The 17,798-nt window shown below is 41.9% G+C and overlaps 1 protein-coding gene across 1 annotated transcript in view; it reads right to left on the bottom strand.

The window, feature by feature from the left end:
• The window catches only part of PAQR9 (progestin and adipoQ receptor family member 9), a 43,015-nt gene extending 26,492 nt beyond the window's left edge, over window positions 1-16,523 (bottom strand). The window contains exon 1 of the mRNA XM_056850399.1: window positions 15,425-16,523. Within this exon, the coding sequence (XP_056706377.1) occupies window positions 15,426-16,523 (1,098 nt within the window). The 3' untranslated portion in view covers window position 15,425. The remainder of the gene's footprint in view (window positions 1-15,424) is intronic.
• Window positions 16,524-17,798: the final 1,275 nt, after the last annotated feature.

The following is a 17,798-nucleotide window of genomic DNA, read 5'->3' as shown; positions in this document are numbered from 1 at the left end:
TGTCCTTGGCCTTGAAAAACCTGGGAGCAGGAACACAGCCAAAGAATGCTTCACAATTCAACTCAACTCCCTGACCTCTCTAGATAGCATAACAGTGCTGACGGATGCCTCCAAATGGGAATGGTTCTCTTACTCCCCCTGGCGGCTGTCTTAAAAGTCCTCCCTCTGCTCCCATTCAAGAAGTGGTTTTGCTTTTAATAAAGTTCTGCTCTAAATGGTGCTCATTAAACTAATGCTTTTATAATATGTATGTGCATGCATGTGTGTGGTTTATAGCAGTTATTATCCATGGCAGCACTTATTTGCAGTGCTGTAACTTCAGAAAGACACTTGCACTTAATGACTTTATCTAATACATTAAAATAATCTGATTCTTTAGATTTTGGACAAAGAAAATAATGGCATTGAGAGCTTAGTAAAATGGTAAAATTAGTAAAATTATGCATGGTATGGAGAGACTGGGGAGGGAGAAGCTTTTTTCCCTCTGTCATAATATTAGAACGTGGGGTCATCTGCTAAAGCTAGAGCGTGAGAGACTCAAAACAGATAAAATGAAGTATTTCTTCACACAACGCATAGTTAAATTGTGGAACTTCCTGCCCCAGGATATGGTGATGGCTGCCAACTTGGAAGGTTTTAAGAGGGGAGTGGACATGTTCATGGAGGAGAGGGGTATTCATGGCTGCTGGTTAAAATGGATACTAGTCATGATGCATATCTATTATCTCCAATATCAGAGGAGCATGCCTATTATATTAGGTGCTGTGGAACACAGGCAGGATAATGCTGCTGCAGTTGTCTTGTTTGTGGGCTTCCTAGAGGCACCTGGTTGGCCACTGTGTGAACAGACTGCTGGACTTGATGGGCTTTGTCTGATCCAGCATGGCCTTTATGTTCAGTAAAATCAAACTGCATATTTCTTGTGGGCAATTTATGTGGATGCTTTACATTCCAAAGAATGCTGATATTAAGAGCTGATTCACATTTAGTTGTTGACATGAGTGGCCTAATCATATGACCACTATTGCAGTAGAAAGGAATCATAGATACTACACGCATCACTTGATGTCTAGGTTTCCTGAGCTTGAACCAGGACCTAACCATGCAAGCTGCAACTGTTCTTGTTTAGCCTTCTTCAAGAATGTAAGGAAAAGGTGTGCAGCATCAGGCTGCATGGTTTATAGGCAGTATGAAGCCTCTGGATTAGTCAGGCCTTGTACAAATTCTACAGATTTGGCCTTCTGTTCTTGCTTACCAACAGATCAATATAATCCGCTGTGCTTCATGTTCTAGTTTTCCCCAGTTTTGCCATCTCCTTCCAGCAACCAACCTTGGAACACATCCTTCCAAACACTAGAGTGCACTGAAATCTGTTTTCCCAGAATTAACTGCCTAGAGTTCTGTGAGAACCTCTCTCCACTGTTTCACTGCACACTCAAACAGAGGATTGATACACTGATTCACTGCACACCTTTTCCTTACATTGACTTCCTGCTCCTACAACCAGCTTTCGTTTCTCTAAACAGGATCATACATAGTATTTCCGAGACTTGTAATATCTGCCAGTTTCTTGACCTGTTCTGTGATCCAAATTGAATCTCCTCTGTAACTCTGTATCAATGGCTCCTGTTCTCTGCTTGGATTCTAGTCCCAGTGTGGATTTTCCAGCTTCTATTAACTGCCACAATAGGTTTACAAACCTGCCTCCAGATACAGTTTTCGATTTCCTAATCTACCTTATGCTTCTCTCTTATCTCCAGGCACAGCCCTGACTGCCCTCCTAGTAGAGACCCCAGATATACTTGACAGGCTCCTGGTATCTGTCTCTTCCTGTGATCTATACCTATTATGAATAATTACAAGTTCCATATATCAATCTCAGTTTTAACAAAAGAGGAGCCTTAAATTCATATACAAATTGTTTCTCTATTCTGTCTCCTGCTAGTTTCCTGCTAGTGTCTTGCTAATAGCTCCATTTGAAAAGCATTTCTGATTCAAGCCCTCACAATATGTCGGATTTATTCAAGTTCCAGTTCTTTGGATACTTTGTGGCTTTTAACACCTTAAGTGCTGCCCACTTGTGTAATAGGCAAATGCCTATTGTGAAGAATGCTTATTTCACTTTGTATTAACTGTCCTGTGTACGCTTTGCAAACTTCATTTTCTTTTTCATTCAGATGGGGAAAATAATGCTTTGTGATCCTTGCTTGGTAATTCATGTTCAGATCTATCTAGAATTTGTTCAATCCTTTTCAAAAAATAACTCTGTCAACTATTGGGTTTTTCTGTTTTAACAATGGAAGATTCCACTGGTAACTTCATGTTTTGCCTAGTTATATTATTATACTAGTATGCAGGTAACAGCTGATCAGATTTGGTTAATTAATTATAACAATATTTTGTAATAAAGCTATCAACTAAACTAACCAGGCATATAATCTGTTGCTTGAAATTTTTTAACATAATAAAGCCTGAATTTTAGAATATATATACACACACATTTCCAGAATTGCTTTTCCCAGCAGGCAGTTCTATTTTTATTTTTTTGTTTAAATACTTTTATAATGTGTATAAGACCAATTTTAATTAACTCTGGGACCTCAGCTTGGAATACTGGCAGTCATATTGCTGGGTGAGGGAAGGAAAAGAGGAAACAATGGTGGAGGGGATAATGAGACGCTCTCCGCAAGTTCCCATAGATCTCTTGCTTGTTGTTTATATTCTGCATGAAAATTCCATTTAAACTTTTAAAAGCTATTTTAAATTCCCATGATTTACATGGCCAAGTATAGGAAATTCTAATATCAGTGAATTTGGCCAATACAGTTGAAAGTTGCTTTTAAAAGGTAAAAGCTTATTGGCTATTCTCTTTAAACTAAGCAATTTCAAAGTTGAGTGAAAGTACCATACGTGGCTATAAAATTAGTATAAAAGAAACAATTCATACTGAAACAAAAAAATGTTCAATTTTAATGCAGATTTATTGTTTGGCCAGTACATTAAAGCTTCAACGGCTGTCCATATGAAACACGGTAAAAGCATGAATGTTTCATTTTGATCAGATTAGATGGTAAGTGGAAACTGTATCAGATCGGGACACGTCTGTGCAGACTTCTTCTGTTCAGATTGACTCCAAGATACATTACATATTAGATAACACTGAAAGTAATAGAAACTCCTTCTGCTACAATATGAAAGAGTTCCCCACTGTTCCTTCAATAATTCTATGCATTTGCACAATAAAAAACTGCTTATTTAAAATAACGGGAGTTTGAGCCAATTGCCCTAGATGTATGAGAAGCATAATCTTTTTAGTCTGTCAATCCAGTTATATTGAAGTACTTGGGTTTAAGCTGATTTAGTTTCTCTGAAATTATTAAATGAATCCAAGACCAAAGGCAGAAACAGCAGCTGCTGGCTAAAATGGCAAGTTTGTATAATCTGTGATGTCATTACTATATGGCAAATTTTAGCTATTATTAGATAGCAGAAATTTTGAAGTAACTTAAAAGTTCATATAGCTCCACTCTATTGTACAAAAAAAAAAGTGTGGGAGAGAAACAGAAGGGAAAATGGGGCCTAACCATAGAGTCCCAACCAGAAATTCCTTACTGCATCCTTCACCCAACCTCCTTTGGGCCCAGGATAATAGAGTTTGGCTGTGAGGACTGATGATATGCTCCTATCTGTACTGCAAACTCTACCAATACATAGTTTCAGACCACACAAATACATGGCAAATTGTAACTAAGTTTCATGGGGAAACATCATTGCAAACTCCTGTGGCACCCTGGTTTGAAATGGAAAATGAAGCACACCAAATGGAAAGAAGAGTGGAATACTGACTAATCAAGACTGGATCTGAAACATAATTGACATTATTCTACCTAACAATGCTGAGGAAAGCACATGATAGTGGAGTAAGGCATCCTATTGATTTAACAATAGAAAAAAAATGTCTGGAAGTCATTCATGGCACCTGTAACACATTTGAGGGTTAATTTCTACTGCCTTAAACTGGACAGCTTACAGACAATAGGGTTGTGCGGATGACTGGAACACATTTTCTCACTGTTTATTCCTGTTTATTCTACACAATTCTCTGAATGATATTCTATCTCAAGTTTCTAGCAGATCCCAGGGAGGCCATGGAAACCTTGAACCAGCGCCTGGAGGCAGTTTTGGGATGGATTAGGACCAGTAAACTGAAGCTTAAGATCAACAAGATGGAGGCAATTATGCTATTGACCTTTAAAGTCCTGTACAGCTTGACTGGAGAAGCCAATGGCAAACTACCCCATAAACATACTCTAACTAGTAAACGTCGGGATGTGACGTCATCCCATGGGTCAGTAATGACCTGCTGCGTGCTGCACAGGCAGCACCTTTACCTACCTTTACAGGTTGGGTCCTTTTTAAAATAGGCTTTCTCTAATGGCTAGATTGTAATATACAATATTGTTGGCTTTGCACAGGAAATTGTAAGTCAAGTAGATACTTAAACTGTCTACCAGTCCACACTTCCATCTTCATACCATCCCAAAGACCTAAAATGATTTAATGAACAGAGCCCAAGCTAAAATTGCTTGCAGCCACAGCAATACTTAAACATTTGATTACATTTTTAAGGGTGAGGAAAATGGTAAGTATCTTAGTAACTTAAAGGAAAATCAGCAACCACCTGGACTATTTTGAACCACTCTAATTTCACAGAGAGCACAAGTAAGCTTCAATGTTCTTTCTTCTTCATAGCTATTACATAAACAAATGGCCTTCTAGTGTAGTAATTTCTTTATTATGTACAGTGCTATTCGGGAAGTTAAGTTGCACTAGTTGCTTCACTAAAGGTGATGCCCATTGTGCGACACCCTAGTTAGTAATGTTTTGGTTACCTGCTCTTACTAGAAATCTGCCTAGGAAGTGTCTGTGAGACAACATGTTGATGAAAGCAATTTCAGGAATTGTAGGTTTGATTATCTCTGGAGAAGCCAAAAACACATACAATAAACATGGATACATTGTGGGTACCTAGTGACCAAAAGTCAATCTAATAGAAATAATCTTGTTTATTCATACAGACAAATTGTTATTAAAAGTAACAAGAATCCATCGGACATGTCCAATATATAATAATCATTCATATAATTTGGAAATATACTCTACTGTTTCATGATCCATGTATAATCAAGTAATAAATAAAGTTCTTATGACCCTAGCACATGTATTATCATTTTTATTCAGATGCATATTCTTGCAAACCTGGCAAAGTTGGTACACATGGAAAGAATTCATACCCATGCATGATATATTCACTTCTAAACTGCTAATACATCAGTGCCTCTAACAAGCAGTCCTTCCCGAATTAATAGAGAGTAATAGTGACCAGGAAAAGAATTACTAGAGAAAAAAAGAAAAACGTTAATGAAGAGGATCTTTGGAGCCAAACCATGAAAATTGAATTCCAGTAATATTTTCTGTAGAAATGGTTGGAATTAACGCAGGAATATAAGGACAACTATACTGGGCAGATCAATTCATCTGAACACACTGAGCATTGACGAGAAGGGAAAAACACATCCCTTGTCAGCACTAGCAACCTGGTTGATGCCACTGAACTGCTGTTTTCCCTGGCACTTTCATGAGACAAGTATACTATGCATGAGAGGGGTGGCCATCAGCAGTCACTGACATCACTCCTGGGACAACCCATGACATCACGCCTCTCTAGCAATCACCAAAAACTCTATGGTTTTACCATACAGTTTCAGTTAATTCCAAGAGGTGTGAAGTCACTTCTGGGTCTTCTCAGAAGTGACATCATGCCATTGTCTGAGAGCCACCCCTCCCATGTGCCTGCTTCCCCCCCCCCCACATTGTCCTGCTGGTTGTTAGGTTGGGCCTTGCAACCCTACTTCACAGTACACCCAAATCACAACAAGATTCCTATCAGTCCTCAAAAGGAAGGACAAAACTTACAATGTTTAGGAGTAAAACAAGTAGAATTGAGAGGCAATGTACTTTTTCTAAACAACTGAATAAAATAATTCTTCATGGAAAGCTACACAAAATGAGGGTCTTTTTTTGGTGACCACCTGGTGAAGCTATCAGCAATCAGTTATAGCTATCATGATTTTTTATTCCATTTGACTCATATACGCTCACAGACGGTGGCAACCAATAGTTGTCATGACCGGTAGCTCACTATGGCTGAGGGCTTTGGCTACGGCACCCAAGGCCTATTGCCATCTCCATGTCATGTGGGAGGCAAGGAGAAGGAAGTCTGGTTGCATCCTTCAGCCTTAGTTATTAATAAAGCACCCAAGGTTGTGCTGCACAATAAATAAAAATGACAAGTTCTTATCTATGGCATATGAGTATCTGAAATTAGCAATGGTTTCTTGACACATGAATCCCTTTCTGCACATCAGTATTGATACTGCCTCTTTGAAACTCATTTTTAAAAAAATTTATTCACAGTATTTTTCAACATTAGCAAATAAAACACTAGTCTATTGAACATGTTTTAAGCTATCAATGACGATGCCATCAGGTTGACGTAGGAAGAGGAGCTAAGAATAGCAGATCAATTCAAGTGCTTATAAATAAGGTAAGCAAGTACACACACAAATACCAGTCGTTTCTTACAACTGATTTCAGAAACAATTTTATTTGAAACCTCTTTAGTTTTCCCTGTCAAAAAATACAGTATTTATTTGTACAGAAAAATCAGCAACCAAGATTTTCTAAAGAACAAATCCTTCAAATAGCCAACAAACAAATAAAAATAAATTCTAACTTGAGTGTTCACATTACTTTGTTTGGTTTCATGTGTTGAATTTTTAAAAATAACAATGACAAGCAAGTGATCAATACGCTAGCGGATAGAATCATATCCCTAAAAATGTTCTGTCTTTGTGCATTTCTATACAGTAAATGTCCAACTGCAGCAGCAAACCATATAGTGTATACTCATTGGTATTTGATGTATGATTGAGGCCCCCAAACAGTGGAGTTCCTTCTCTCATAATCCATTAGGACACTGCTTCCCTAAGAAAAGAACTCCATGGAAGTAAGGAGCAATTAGGAGGACATATATAATATTTCCTCATTCTTACAAGATTCGAAGACGGGCAGAAAAGAGGAGAACAGTAACACTAACACAGAGGCTGAAAAGTGATGACCTCGTTGAAGCAATTATCATAGGAAACCTGGAAGCAGATTCCATGGCACCCATTCAATAAGATGTCTGAAAATGGCTCAGTGGAAGTCATTTCACCTTTCCAGTCTCAACAAGAGCCAGATAAAACATCAGCCCTCCATATAATGGGAACAACCCTTCACTTCTATTTTCTGCTGCCCTGATATGAGGCAAATAAAGAGAAGAGATGGAAGGCATAAAGTCCAAAATTCTTAGTAAATATCAAGGAAAATGAGCCAGCATGGTTTACTGGATAGGTTACTGGATCTGACTTACAGCGTGCATTCGTAAGGAGAGTTACTCCAGTCTAAGCCCATTCATTTCAATGGGCTTAGACTGCAGTAACTCTCCTTAGGAATACACTGAAAAGGAGCTTTGACTCTCCAAAGTTTATACCCTGAAAATCTTGTTGGTCCCTAGGGGCTACTGGACTCGAATCTAGCTGGATAGGTTGAAGTGCTGGATGCAGATTGGGGATACCTTGATTCAGTTCCCACTCTGCCATGAAACTCATGAAACCTTAGGTCAGTCACACTTTCTCAACCTATCTTTCCACAGGAAGGGTGGGATAAAAATCTAAATAAAGGTTGCCAGATGCATCAATGGGAGTTCTTCAACACATTATGTACAATACCTTGCAGCAGAAATAGAGGATACACAACAAATTCCTTGTACATATTCTTTCCATGCTTCTAGTATTATATTAAGGGGGAATTCCTGCATTTCTCTCACAAAGATGTACAAACTGTACTTGTGCTAGGAGTAGATGCAGCTTTCCCCACAGAAGACACCTTTTCTCCCTTTGCATGGTATCTCAAACCTTTTCACAGCAAATTGAACCAGTGGAACAATGAGCATTTTAAGCCTATCCCTGGAGATAGAAATATGCTGTTTGTAGCCAAGTGTTCTGCTTTGAACTCTGAGAATCCTGGCCTTAAAGAATGAGGGTATTTATACATGGCTGACTATTTCTCTCATTTAACATGTTGCAACCTGTGCAGGTCCCACTGGGCAACTCTCATTCATTTTATTGGGGCTTGAAGAAGAGAAATTCCCAGTGGACTGTGTTACTTACCAGCGTATGGAAAAAAGTGTGCAGCTTTTCTCATTTGAAAAAACCTCAATCAACTGCAGGCTCACTCCTGGTGCTTTAGACATAATAGATATCAATACTTACAGAACACCTGAGTATAAAACAGAGTTTCTTAAAATGCAAACTTTGTTTTATATCTGCTCCGCTAGATTGGTTCATGTTAGCACTTTATCTTCTAGAGTGTCACATCTCAAAACCTCTTACAGCCTTAAAATCAACGAGAATCAGCTAGTTTAAATCCACATTCTTCTGTTTCCTTTGGTTGTTGTGCAGGATGCCCTTCAAATCTCCCCAAATCTTATTAACGCCACTATTAAAACACCCACCAAAGAAAACCATTTGTCCCCCCCCCCTCAGCTATACCCCTTGTTTATACAATTCAGAGAAGGTATTTTTAAAAAAGGATTATGTAGGTTGGAAAAGAATGCATTTGAAACATTTTCCTGACGTTGGTATGGAGTGCTACTACTTAGAAAAGAGTTTTTTGAGATGTGCAATCATAAAAAACAAGGGCTAAATCTGTTTCCTTTAAAATGACCAAATCAGAATTACGATATCACTCTGGCATGGGTCAACTGTGATTAAATTGTGAGTCCATCACAACTAAAGTTGCTTTATTATCACTTGTACTGCTAGAGAGCAGGCTCATGGCTTGTTTGTATGCTGCTGCTGCAAGGCCTCTTCTGTGCAGGCTAATCAATATTCCAAAAAGTAAGATTCTGTGTTCTGCTATTCTACATTTCTTTCTGAAACCATTCCTCTTCACTCCATGCCTATAAGGCCTGTGGTGACGCCAATGAGAATTTAGATTTCAAATCTAAATGAAATTTAGATTTCAATTTTTGTAACAGGAACCAAACCACTCAGAAAAAAGAAGTATTTAAACATAAAGAGGCAGATGCAAGAGCATGGACAGCTTGGGGCCATATCTGGGGTATCTGAAGGACTGTTAGACAGATTCATGGGGGATAGATCCTTCTCAATGGCTACTAGCCATGGTGACTAAAGAAAACCAATGCTAAGAGGCAACATCAGGGAAGGCCTTGGCCTCTATGTCCTGTTTGTCAGCTCTCCAGATAAACTGAACTGGCTGGCCACTGTGTGGACTAGGAAGCTAGACTAGATGTACCACCAGTCTGATGCAGCATGTCGCTTCTTTGCCTTGTTCATATGTTACAGAGAATGCCGTGTACATTTGTTCTTAAGAAAAAGCCAATGCCCATTCACTTTACTAATGAAACTGGGGACCAGTACCTGGATAGATGTGGGGTTTTATCACACATTCAGCTGTACAAGCATGGACTGTAACATGAGAATTATTCAACACATATACAAAAAAAGTGTACACTGCACATGAATTTTATATTGTTATGTTATGATCAAGTCACAGGCAAGGCACTGATCTCTATAGCCTTATTAAGGAAGCCTGTTGCACAAGAAGGTCCTTGTTTTAGAAAAACGGCCAAAGGTTTTGCTGCCTAACTAGCTATTTTGTTAACTAGGCAGTGGACAACTTTGGACACTATACCTGAATAAACTGACATATATAAATGAACAATGGCCTCCTACTCCCCATGTCCTTCATGGAAGAGGTGGCACCTCCAGACGTTACAGAAAGTTTGCAGAATAATCCACAATACTTAAATTCAAAGCACTGCAAGAATTTGTCCCCTAGAAAGTTGCTCAAGGGCACAGCGACTATCTAGATCTTGCATATGCCAGTAGATAAACTTAATTTTATCCTGCAGGCTTCAAGTCCAGGGGCTGGCTCAGACTGAAAAAGAATTCAGCAAGGTTTAGCCACTAACTGAAATAAAACAAGACTAGATCTCTATATTATAGATGTTTTGTTCTTCCTTAGTAATGCTTTTCAACTGTATTTATAGGTAAGTGGCCATCAAAATAGTGTGTGTCCATTAATACACTAAAAATAAACATTAAAATATTTGCTACCAAAACTCCTGCAGGAAAATGTGACAGTTGCCATTATATGCAAGTAACAAATGTCTCCCGCCCAAAAAAAGTTCTATTAAAATTAAATTAGCTGGATCTGTTTGCCCTTTGATAAACCCAGTAAATTTTAAAGCTAGACTGCAAGAAGCAGTCCCAACTGGTTTCCTATACAAACTCAAGACTCTTAGCATGATTCAAACTGCAAGGAACATACTTGGCAATAAGCAATGCCTTGAATACAACCTGACTGAACAACAAATCAGTAAGGCTGGAGGTGGAAGAGCAATAAAGTAATGGCTGTAAGGACAGCTAGCACCAAATCAGCACCATAAGCTTTTATTTGTAACTGAGATAAATATAGAAAGCATCACATGATCCAAATATCAAATGTATTTTTACAGTTTGCCATGACTTGACATTGAATCATTAGATGCCCCTTACATTGTACCTGCTAAGCAAGAAAACAAACCCGACTCATAAATAATCGTCTTTACATTTAGCTCAGAGTCTTAACCTTTTTCCTACCACTGAGAGCAATAACTCCTTCCCTTTTCAGATTTCTCATGCAGTTCTTAATTGCTGACTGGCTGCTCTAATGGTATCTCCTGAAGAAATATTTCAAATAAATAATTTATTTTGAAGGCCTGGTGAGTCATCTTGGGTACATCATTAAAACAATTATGTTGACATGTATGCATTACACCCAAACAACAATATTTATTTTTAGGAGACCTACAGCACAATCCTACATGGAGCTATTCCTATGTACGTTGTTCATTGAAATAAAAGATCTTAAACTGGACTGACTCTGCAAAGCATCACACAGTTAATGTCAAACTCATTGTGTACATATGTAGAATATGGCTATTTCCACATGGGTCCAATGCTGTTTTTTTCCTGCTTACCCACAGCGCTGAGATGCATCTGCGTACCTCCTGGGATTTCCTTGTCTTTTATCTTTCTCAAACCAGCTTTGCTGTGAAGTTTTGGGAATGATCTCAGTAAAGCCTGGATGGTTACCATTTGCCCTGGTCCTGTAAAGGTGGCCAATGCCACCCCCCATCTACAGAGGCCCTTTTGTTTTTTAAACAATCAGGATCTGAATATTGTTAAGTTTCTTCGGTTCTCTGAATTCCCAACTTTCATTTTAAAACAGATAAGTCTTTAGCTCCTTTCACTGAGGAGATGTGCCTTTCCATTTATATATCCACCATGAAATATGTTAGACTTATTTAAAAAAAAAAGAAATCTGGGAAATCAGAGAATGAGTCACCGTTGGTTATAATGTTATATTATTATAATGACATTCCACTGGTGGACTGGGGGGCAGGGAGATGGCCACCACTGGGGGACTGGGACAGGAAAACTGAAGAAACCTATCATGTGGACGGCCCATTGCTGCTGTACTGTATCAGCAGCTGCAGTGTCAACAAGGAAATCACACATGCCTGTCCTCATGTGGAAACCACCAGGGTGAAGAACATGATATGGGTGAGATCCTGCAACTGCTCCACATTTGGACATCCTTTTGAAGTCAAGGAAAGCTTCATCTGTGTTTTCCAAAGTACTGCTAATGGCGTCTTGTGCTAGCAGAACTTTCTGATATCTGAGCCTCGGTAACACGGACCACTGGCACAGTGGTGTGCCCAGGCAATCTTGTGATCCTAACCATATTCATAAGATGGAAAATAGGAAGTTTTTCTCCTGTCCCAAATCATTAAATAACACCCCAAAGGTGAAAGGCAAAAGTCAACTTGGACATACCAACTTTAATTTGAATAGTGCTCTTCCTGTCAAGGCCTGTACATATTTTGATTCCACCTCTTTTCCCGCTTCCTTGTTTTGTTTAACTGTAGAATCAAGTTTAGAGATGCAATAATATATCAGAGATAACTACAACAGGTCACAGACAACATTTCATTGGAAATGTTCAGGATTTTGTTCCAGAATAAACCAACATTATGGATTCTGTTTCTGACCAAGTCCCTCAGCAAGAAAGTTGTACTTGATTTCCTGAACCTTCAGGACAATGGTTTCTATGACAACAACTCCAGTCCCTGACATCTGCCTGAACAAACCTGAGGCAGAACTGCAAGACAAGCCTCTAAATATTCTTGTTGGATTTCAGGGGCATACCCTGGACTACTCAAGTTTGCCACTTCTCTTCCATTTTGCAAATCGACCAGACCACAAATTAACGTTAGGGCATTTGGCAAACTTAGCCCTAAAAAACAAAAACTAAAAATGTGGTCGTGCTCTACATGAGCATTAAAGATTTGCTTGATATAGCTATAACACTTAATAATGATTAATGCAAGCCATCATTTGTAAACTCATGTGAAACCATACTTTCACACCCTAGTTTGTGGCTAATCCTGTAGGGTATTCAGACATAAGTTAAACATGGTGAAGGCAAACAAACCACAGTTAAGAACTATGTCTTCATAAGGTCTCATTGTGCTGGCGTTTATATGTGTGATTTGGTCCAAGAGAAGGATATTTATTTTTCCAATTCAATTACTGAAGGAATGACATCTTGTATTTCCAATACAGAGAAAGTACCATGGTTTGCTACCAGAACTTTCACAGTGTAACTTCCTTGCAGTGCATTGTACTATAGCAATTATGGCTTCATGGGTACCTGCCCGACCTAATTACATTTTTGTACAGTAAACACTGTCTGCTTACAACCTTAAAAACTCTTATGAATACTGACAAAATGTCTGGTCAATCCAGCTGTTCATCAAAAGAAACTTCTATAGATGTAATGCCCTGAGCTGTTCTAGGGTTTCTTCACAAAACGCCTTTTTAGCTGTTCACGTGACATGAAACTGTAAATAAGTCATGCAAAGAAAACCATCTGAACTATACATATCCTGAGATTAAGTGACTCTTACTTTTAACACCCATCTATTCCTGCAGAATTAGGAAACAGCAGGAAAAAAATGAGAAAATATAAAAGCAGTACAAGAGGGCTTCATCGAAGGTACTGACAAATTCCCCTCCCCCACATTGATGATGTTGCCATCAATATGTTAAGTATTTTTTCTAAAGTTGCTAATGCAACCCCAGAATAAGTCTTGTTCTCTCTGTCAGGGAAACATAACTGAAATCAGTAGCGACAGGGTTGTGTGACTAGAATTACTTCTTGGAACAGGAGCTGTGAACCAAACATTGTTCTCTTTACTTCAACAAATCTCTTCCTACAGTATGATTTTGGATTTTGTCTCTGTACGCTACACAAGTTCTGCACAAGCAAATTGCAGATGTTGTATCATAAGGTAAAGTCCATGTCATATGAACATAGAATTTCAGTACTTTTCATAGACACAGAAATTCTTTTGTTGATTACTTTGGATTATTCAAGGCCCCTATATCTGTGGAACTGTGAGCATTTCATTATATTACATTTCAGGATGAAAGAGAAATGTCAAGACCTGGCCATTGGTGATGGGCAAGTCCCCCAAACTGCTCAGCTCACCTTTCCCCCCAAGCTTTCCTTGAAAATTTCAGAGGCAGATTCTATGCTCCCTGCCAAGAAATGCTCAGGAGCATCATTTCCAATAAAGGAATCGTCTAAGCCTGGCTTGAGCCGGGGATGGAGGGCGGGGTATAAATTAAAGGATAAATAAATAAAATAAATAAGACCCTGCCCTCTCATAGCTTCTCTGTGCCCCAAGTTACTATATTCCTTTACTCAAGTTTTTTTGGGGAAAGGGGGGGGGTAACCGGGAGTGCTGACTAGAGAGAATGGTGGGAGTGAGCCCCATTACAAGCCAGTCCTGAATACTGAACACATGAAGCTGCCGTCTACTGAATCAGACCCTTGGTCCATCCAAGTCAGTACTGTCTACTCAGACCGGCAGTGGCTCTCCAGGGTCTCAGGCAGGGGTCTTTCACATCACCTACTTGCCTAGTCCCTTTAACTGGAGATGCCGGGGATAGAACCTGGGACCTTCTGCATGCCAAGCAGATGCTCTGCCACTGAGCCACGGCCCCTCCCCCCTGGAGGCCCCAAACCGCTGGACCTAGCATGTACCTGGGCAAGTTTTTCTGAACAGAGGTAGTTCATATTCCAAACTCGCTCAATTCCTAATTTGTCTCCATCTGTATTTGCCAGAATTTGTCCACTTCGGCTCAACCCCGACTCATCCCCCAAACGTGAACATTTCAGAAGGTGAAGTGTGTACAGTGGCTGATCTTTGGGAGTATCACATCATATAAATAATTTTACAAACTAGCTAATGATTTTGGTCCTCTAGCATTACTTCTTAGAGGATGTTTTGTACTGATTGTAATCTTTACAGATAAAATACTGTTATTTCAGAAGGAGACACTCATTTATTTCAAACTATCTGCAAGTTAAACACATCAGCACCCTTCATAACTAACCTGGAGCATGTATACTTTGTAATTAAGTACCAGTGTTCCAAGAAAGAGGTGTTATGTTTTTTGGTTCAGGAGGGTGCATCATAATCTGCTTAAACTTTGTTCTCATAGTTGGACCAACAGCCCCTAACAAAATCTTGATATGAAGCATTAAACACTGTAAATAAAAAAAAAAAAGATTTTCAGTTTGCTTGTGCTGAAAACTCAGTGCATACCACTTCAAAATACTTTAACAGTGAATGAACATAAAATACATCTTTTAGTGCACAATATGCTATGAAATTGCACATGGGATCTGGTTTAAAATCTTCCATCGTTCATCAGTGCAGGTCTAATATATATTGCTAATTGAAATAGCATCTCTTAAAGTCTGAAATCAGTAGCTAGCATTTGCATGATCCATGCATATTGTTTCCCTGTGACCCTGACCCTTAGTGCATTAGTTGAAAGCAAGTCAAGGAGGCTTACTTTCAAATAACGAAAGGGAGGATTACACTGCAGGAGATTTCAAGCAGTAGGTCCTAAATGGCTTCTATTTGTATCCTAAGCAGCAATAATAGAATAAGTTGTGTACACTACTGTGGTTTGATTGCCTTTCCTTAAAACCTTAGAGCGTTTAACGAGAAACCGTTTTCTGGAAGGAGTTCAGTGCATGGGTGAACGAATTCAGTGCTCCAGGTAGCATCTGCCCTGGCAAGTAGCAGGCTTCTCTGTGTCGGCCTTTGTAGCAGCCTGTAAAATTCGGCGGCTATTAACTAAGACCCTCAAAGGAAACCATCACAGAAGGATACCTCAATCTTGCTTGCAGAACTCTGGGACGTTTAAAAACTTCTTGATGACCAGGGCCAGGCACAGTATCAAAAGCAGCATGTAGCCTACGGTGCCCATGAAAGTGGGCAAGGCGGCTGGAGGCTCCTGCAGGAAGTTCAGCAGGCCTTCCTCGACGTAGAACATTTGGTCGTAGATGCTGAGGAAGGTGAAGATGTGGAAGAGCTGGTGGCTGTGGCCGATGATGTCGAAGAGGCCCGGCTGGATCCGCTCGGGGATCTTGCTGACGTTGAAGAAGGCGGCCACCAGCAGCCAGAAGTAGCGGCGGTAGAAGCAGACGAAGAGGGTGGGGTTGCGGCCGCGCAGGTCGAAGAGGAGGCTCTCCAGCATGATGGGGCAGGCCATGCTGAGCGGCATGGCGAAGACGAAGGTGCGGATGGCGAAGGGGTAGGCGCACCACTCGGAGCGGCTCTTGCAGCACGCCACGGTGCAGGCCACGGCCAGCACGAAGGCCACGGGCAGCAGCAGCGCGCCGTAGAAGGCGATGGCCGCGCCGCAGTCCACGTGCCAGCCCAGGCGCTGCTGCAGGAAGCGGCCCAGGGCGCGCGGCTCCAGCAGGCTCAGCCCGGGCAGCAGGTAGTAGTAGTAGGCCACCGTGCTGCCGAAGCCGTAGTAGCTGATGGAGGCGTAGTCCAGGTAGAAGAAGGCGGCGCGCAGGCGCAGCGAGAGGCAGCTGAACACATGGGCCGTGCAGCTCATGGCGAAGGTGAGCAGCACGCCCGACGCGTAGCACCACAGCGGCAGCAAGGCGGGGTGGTGGAAGGGCAGCTCGCCGGCGCCGCGCAGCAGCAGCAGGCGGCAGAACTTGCTGGCGAAGAAGAGCAGCGGCAGGAAGTGCGTCCAGAAGTTGAGCGTCTCGTTGGTGGGCTGCAGCACCGACGCCAGGCACTCCTGCGCCGGGCAGTGCAGCCGCCGGTAGCCCGACAGGATGAAGCACTCCACGAAGTCGTCGGGCACCTCGTCCCAGCGCAGCAGGGGAGCGGCCCGGCGAGGCGGCGGCGGCGGCGGCGCGGCGGCCTCGGGGGGCGTCCGGCCCGGGGGCTTCGCGGCGCCCGCCGGCATGGTCCTCCCCTGCTGCGGCGGCCGCCTCCCCGCCGGCCTCGCGGACCGGCGAGCAGCCGGAGCGCTGCTCAGAGAAGCGGCGGCATCAATCCAAGCCGGGATTGTGATGTAAGCTCACAGAGGCAAAGCTGCTTTCCCTGCCGCTGGTGCTGCCGGAGGAGTTGCGGTGGATTTGTGCTTCGCCACCGCCTCCTCGCCTCCTCCTCCTCCTCCTCCTGCATCACTCATTGCAGCAAGGGCAGGAGGCAAGCTGCGGCGGCAGCAGCTCCAGCATCGCGGTAATTCAAACCTTGCCAGCCGCGCCTGGGTCACGGATTTCTATGGCCCCGCGCGGGTTCGGTTTCTTCGATGCTCTTGCGGATGGAAGTTTCTCCTTTCCCATCTGCGCCGACGACGAGACACCGAAGCCGCCCGTTAATGATTGATGCCCCCACCGAGAGCAAAGGCTGCCGGGCCTTTCAACTCTCTGGGAGAGCCGATTAATTTGCCAGGCTGGGGGCAGCCCGCCGTCCCCCCCCCCTCCCGTCCCCTTTCCCATCTGTTCCTTTCTCTGCACGCCCTGGCCAAAGAAGCGGAGGCCTCCTGGGCTGGCCTCTGCTTGTAACTCTATCTGGCCACACTGTTTACCTTGGAGGTCGTCTCTCTGTCGCTCCCCTTCTAGAGAAGTGACACATAATTGACATGGAGGAAGGGGCAGTCTGGCCTGAAAGGGCAGCTGCTGCTCAGAGATTTGCAGAGACATTCTGACAATTAAAAAAAAAAAACCACTTTGAAATGCATCCAGTAAATAAAATATATCCAATTAGACCTGTAATTCTGGGGACAACGCAATTGCGGTGCCAGAGAATGGAGACACTTGAACAAACAAGACAGGGCTAAGGCAAATCCTTAAAGGCACAACAATTAGAAATTTAATTCAGCCTCTCTCACAGCCCAGGCTTGCTAGCTCCAGCCCACCTGATGTACAGTTTCTACTTACCATTGCAGTCATAACCATACTATTTCCCCCCAACCTTTTAAAGATTATATATATAGCAGGTACAGTCTGCACTTTCCAGCAATGCAAGGTGATAGTAGTTTTGTAGAGAGACAGCGGGAGAGTGTGTGCTTCAGGAATGTACTACAGTCACTGCTACTGTCATCTGGCCCTTTGACATGTACACAGCTGATTCTCTTGCAAGGAAAAGTCAGCCTAGCTGTCCGGCTGCTCACTGACTCAGCTAGCAAGTTCGAGTTCATAGATGTCTGTCTTCCCTAGGGTACAATAAGTCTCTC

The sequence above is a fragment of the Euleptes europaea genome, chromosome 5 (genome assembly GCF_029931775.1).
Source record: "Euleptes europaea isolate rEulEur1 chromosome 5, rEulEur1.hap1, whole genome shotgun sequence".
NCBI classification, from domain to species: Eukaryota; Metazoa; Chordata; class Lepidosauria; order Squamata; family Sphaerodactylidae; genus Euleptes; species Euleptes europaea.
The sequence above is the reverse complement of the archived record's forward strand: the minus strand, read 5'-3'. Positions and strand labels throughout refer to the sequence as shown.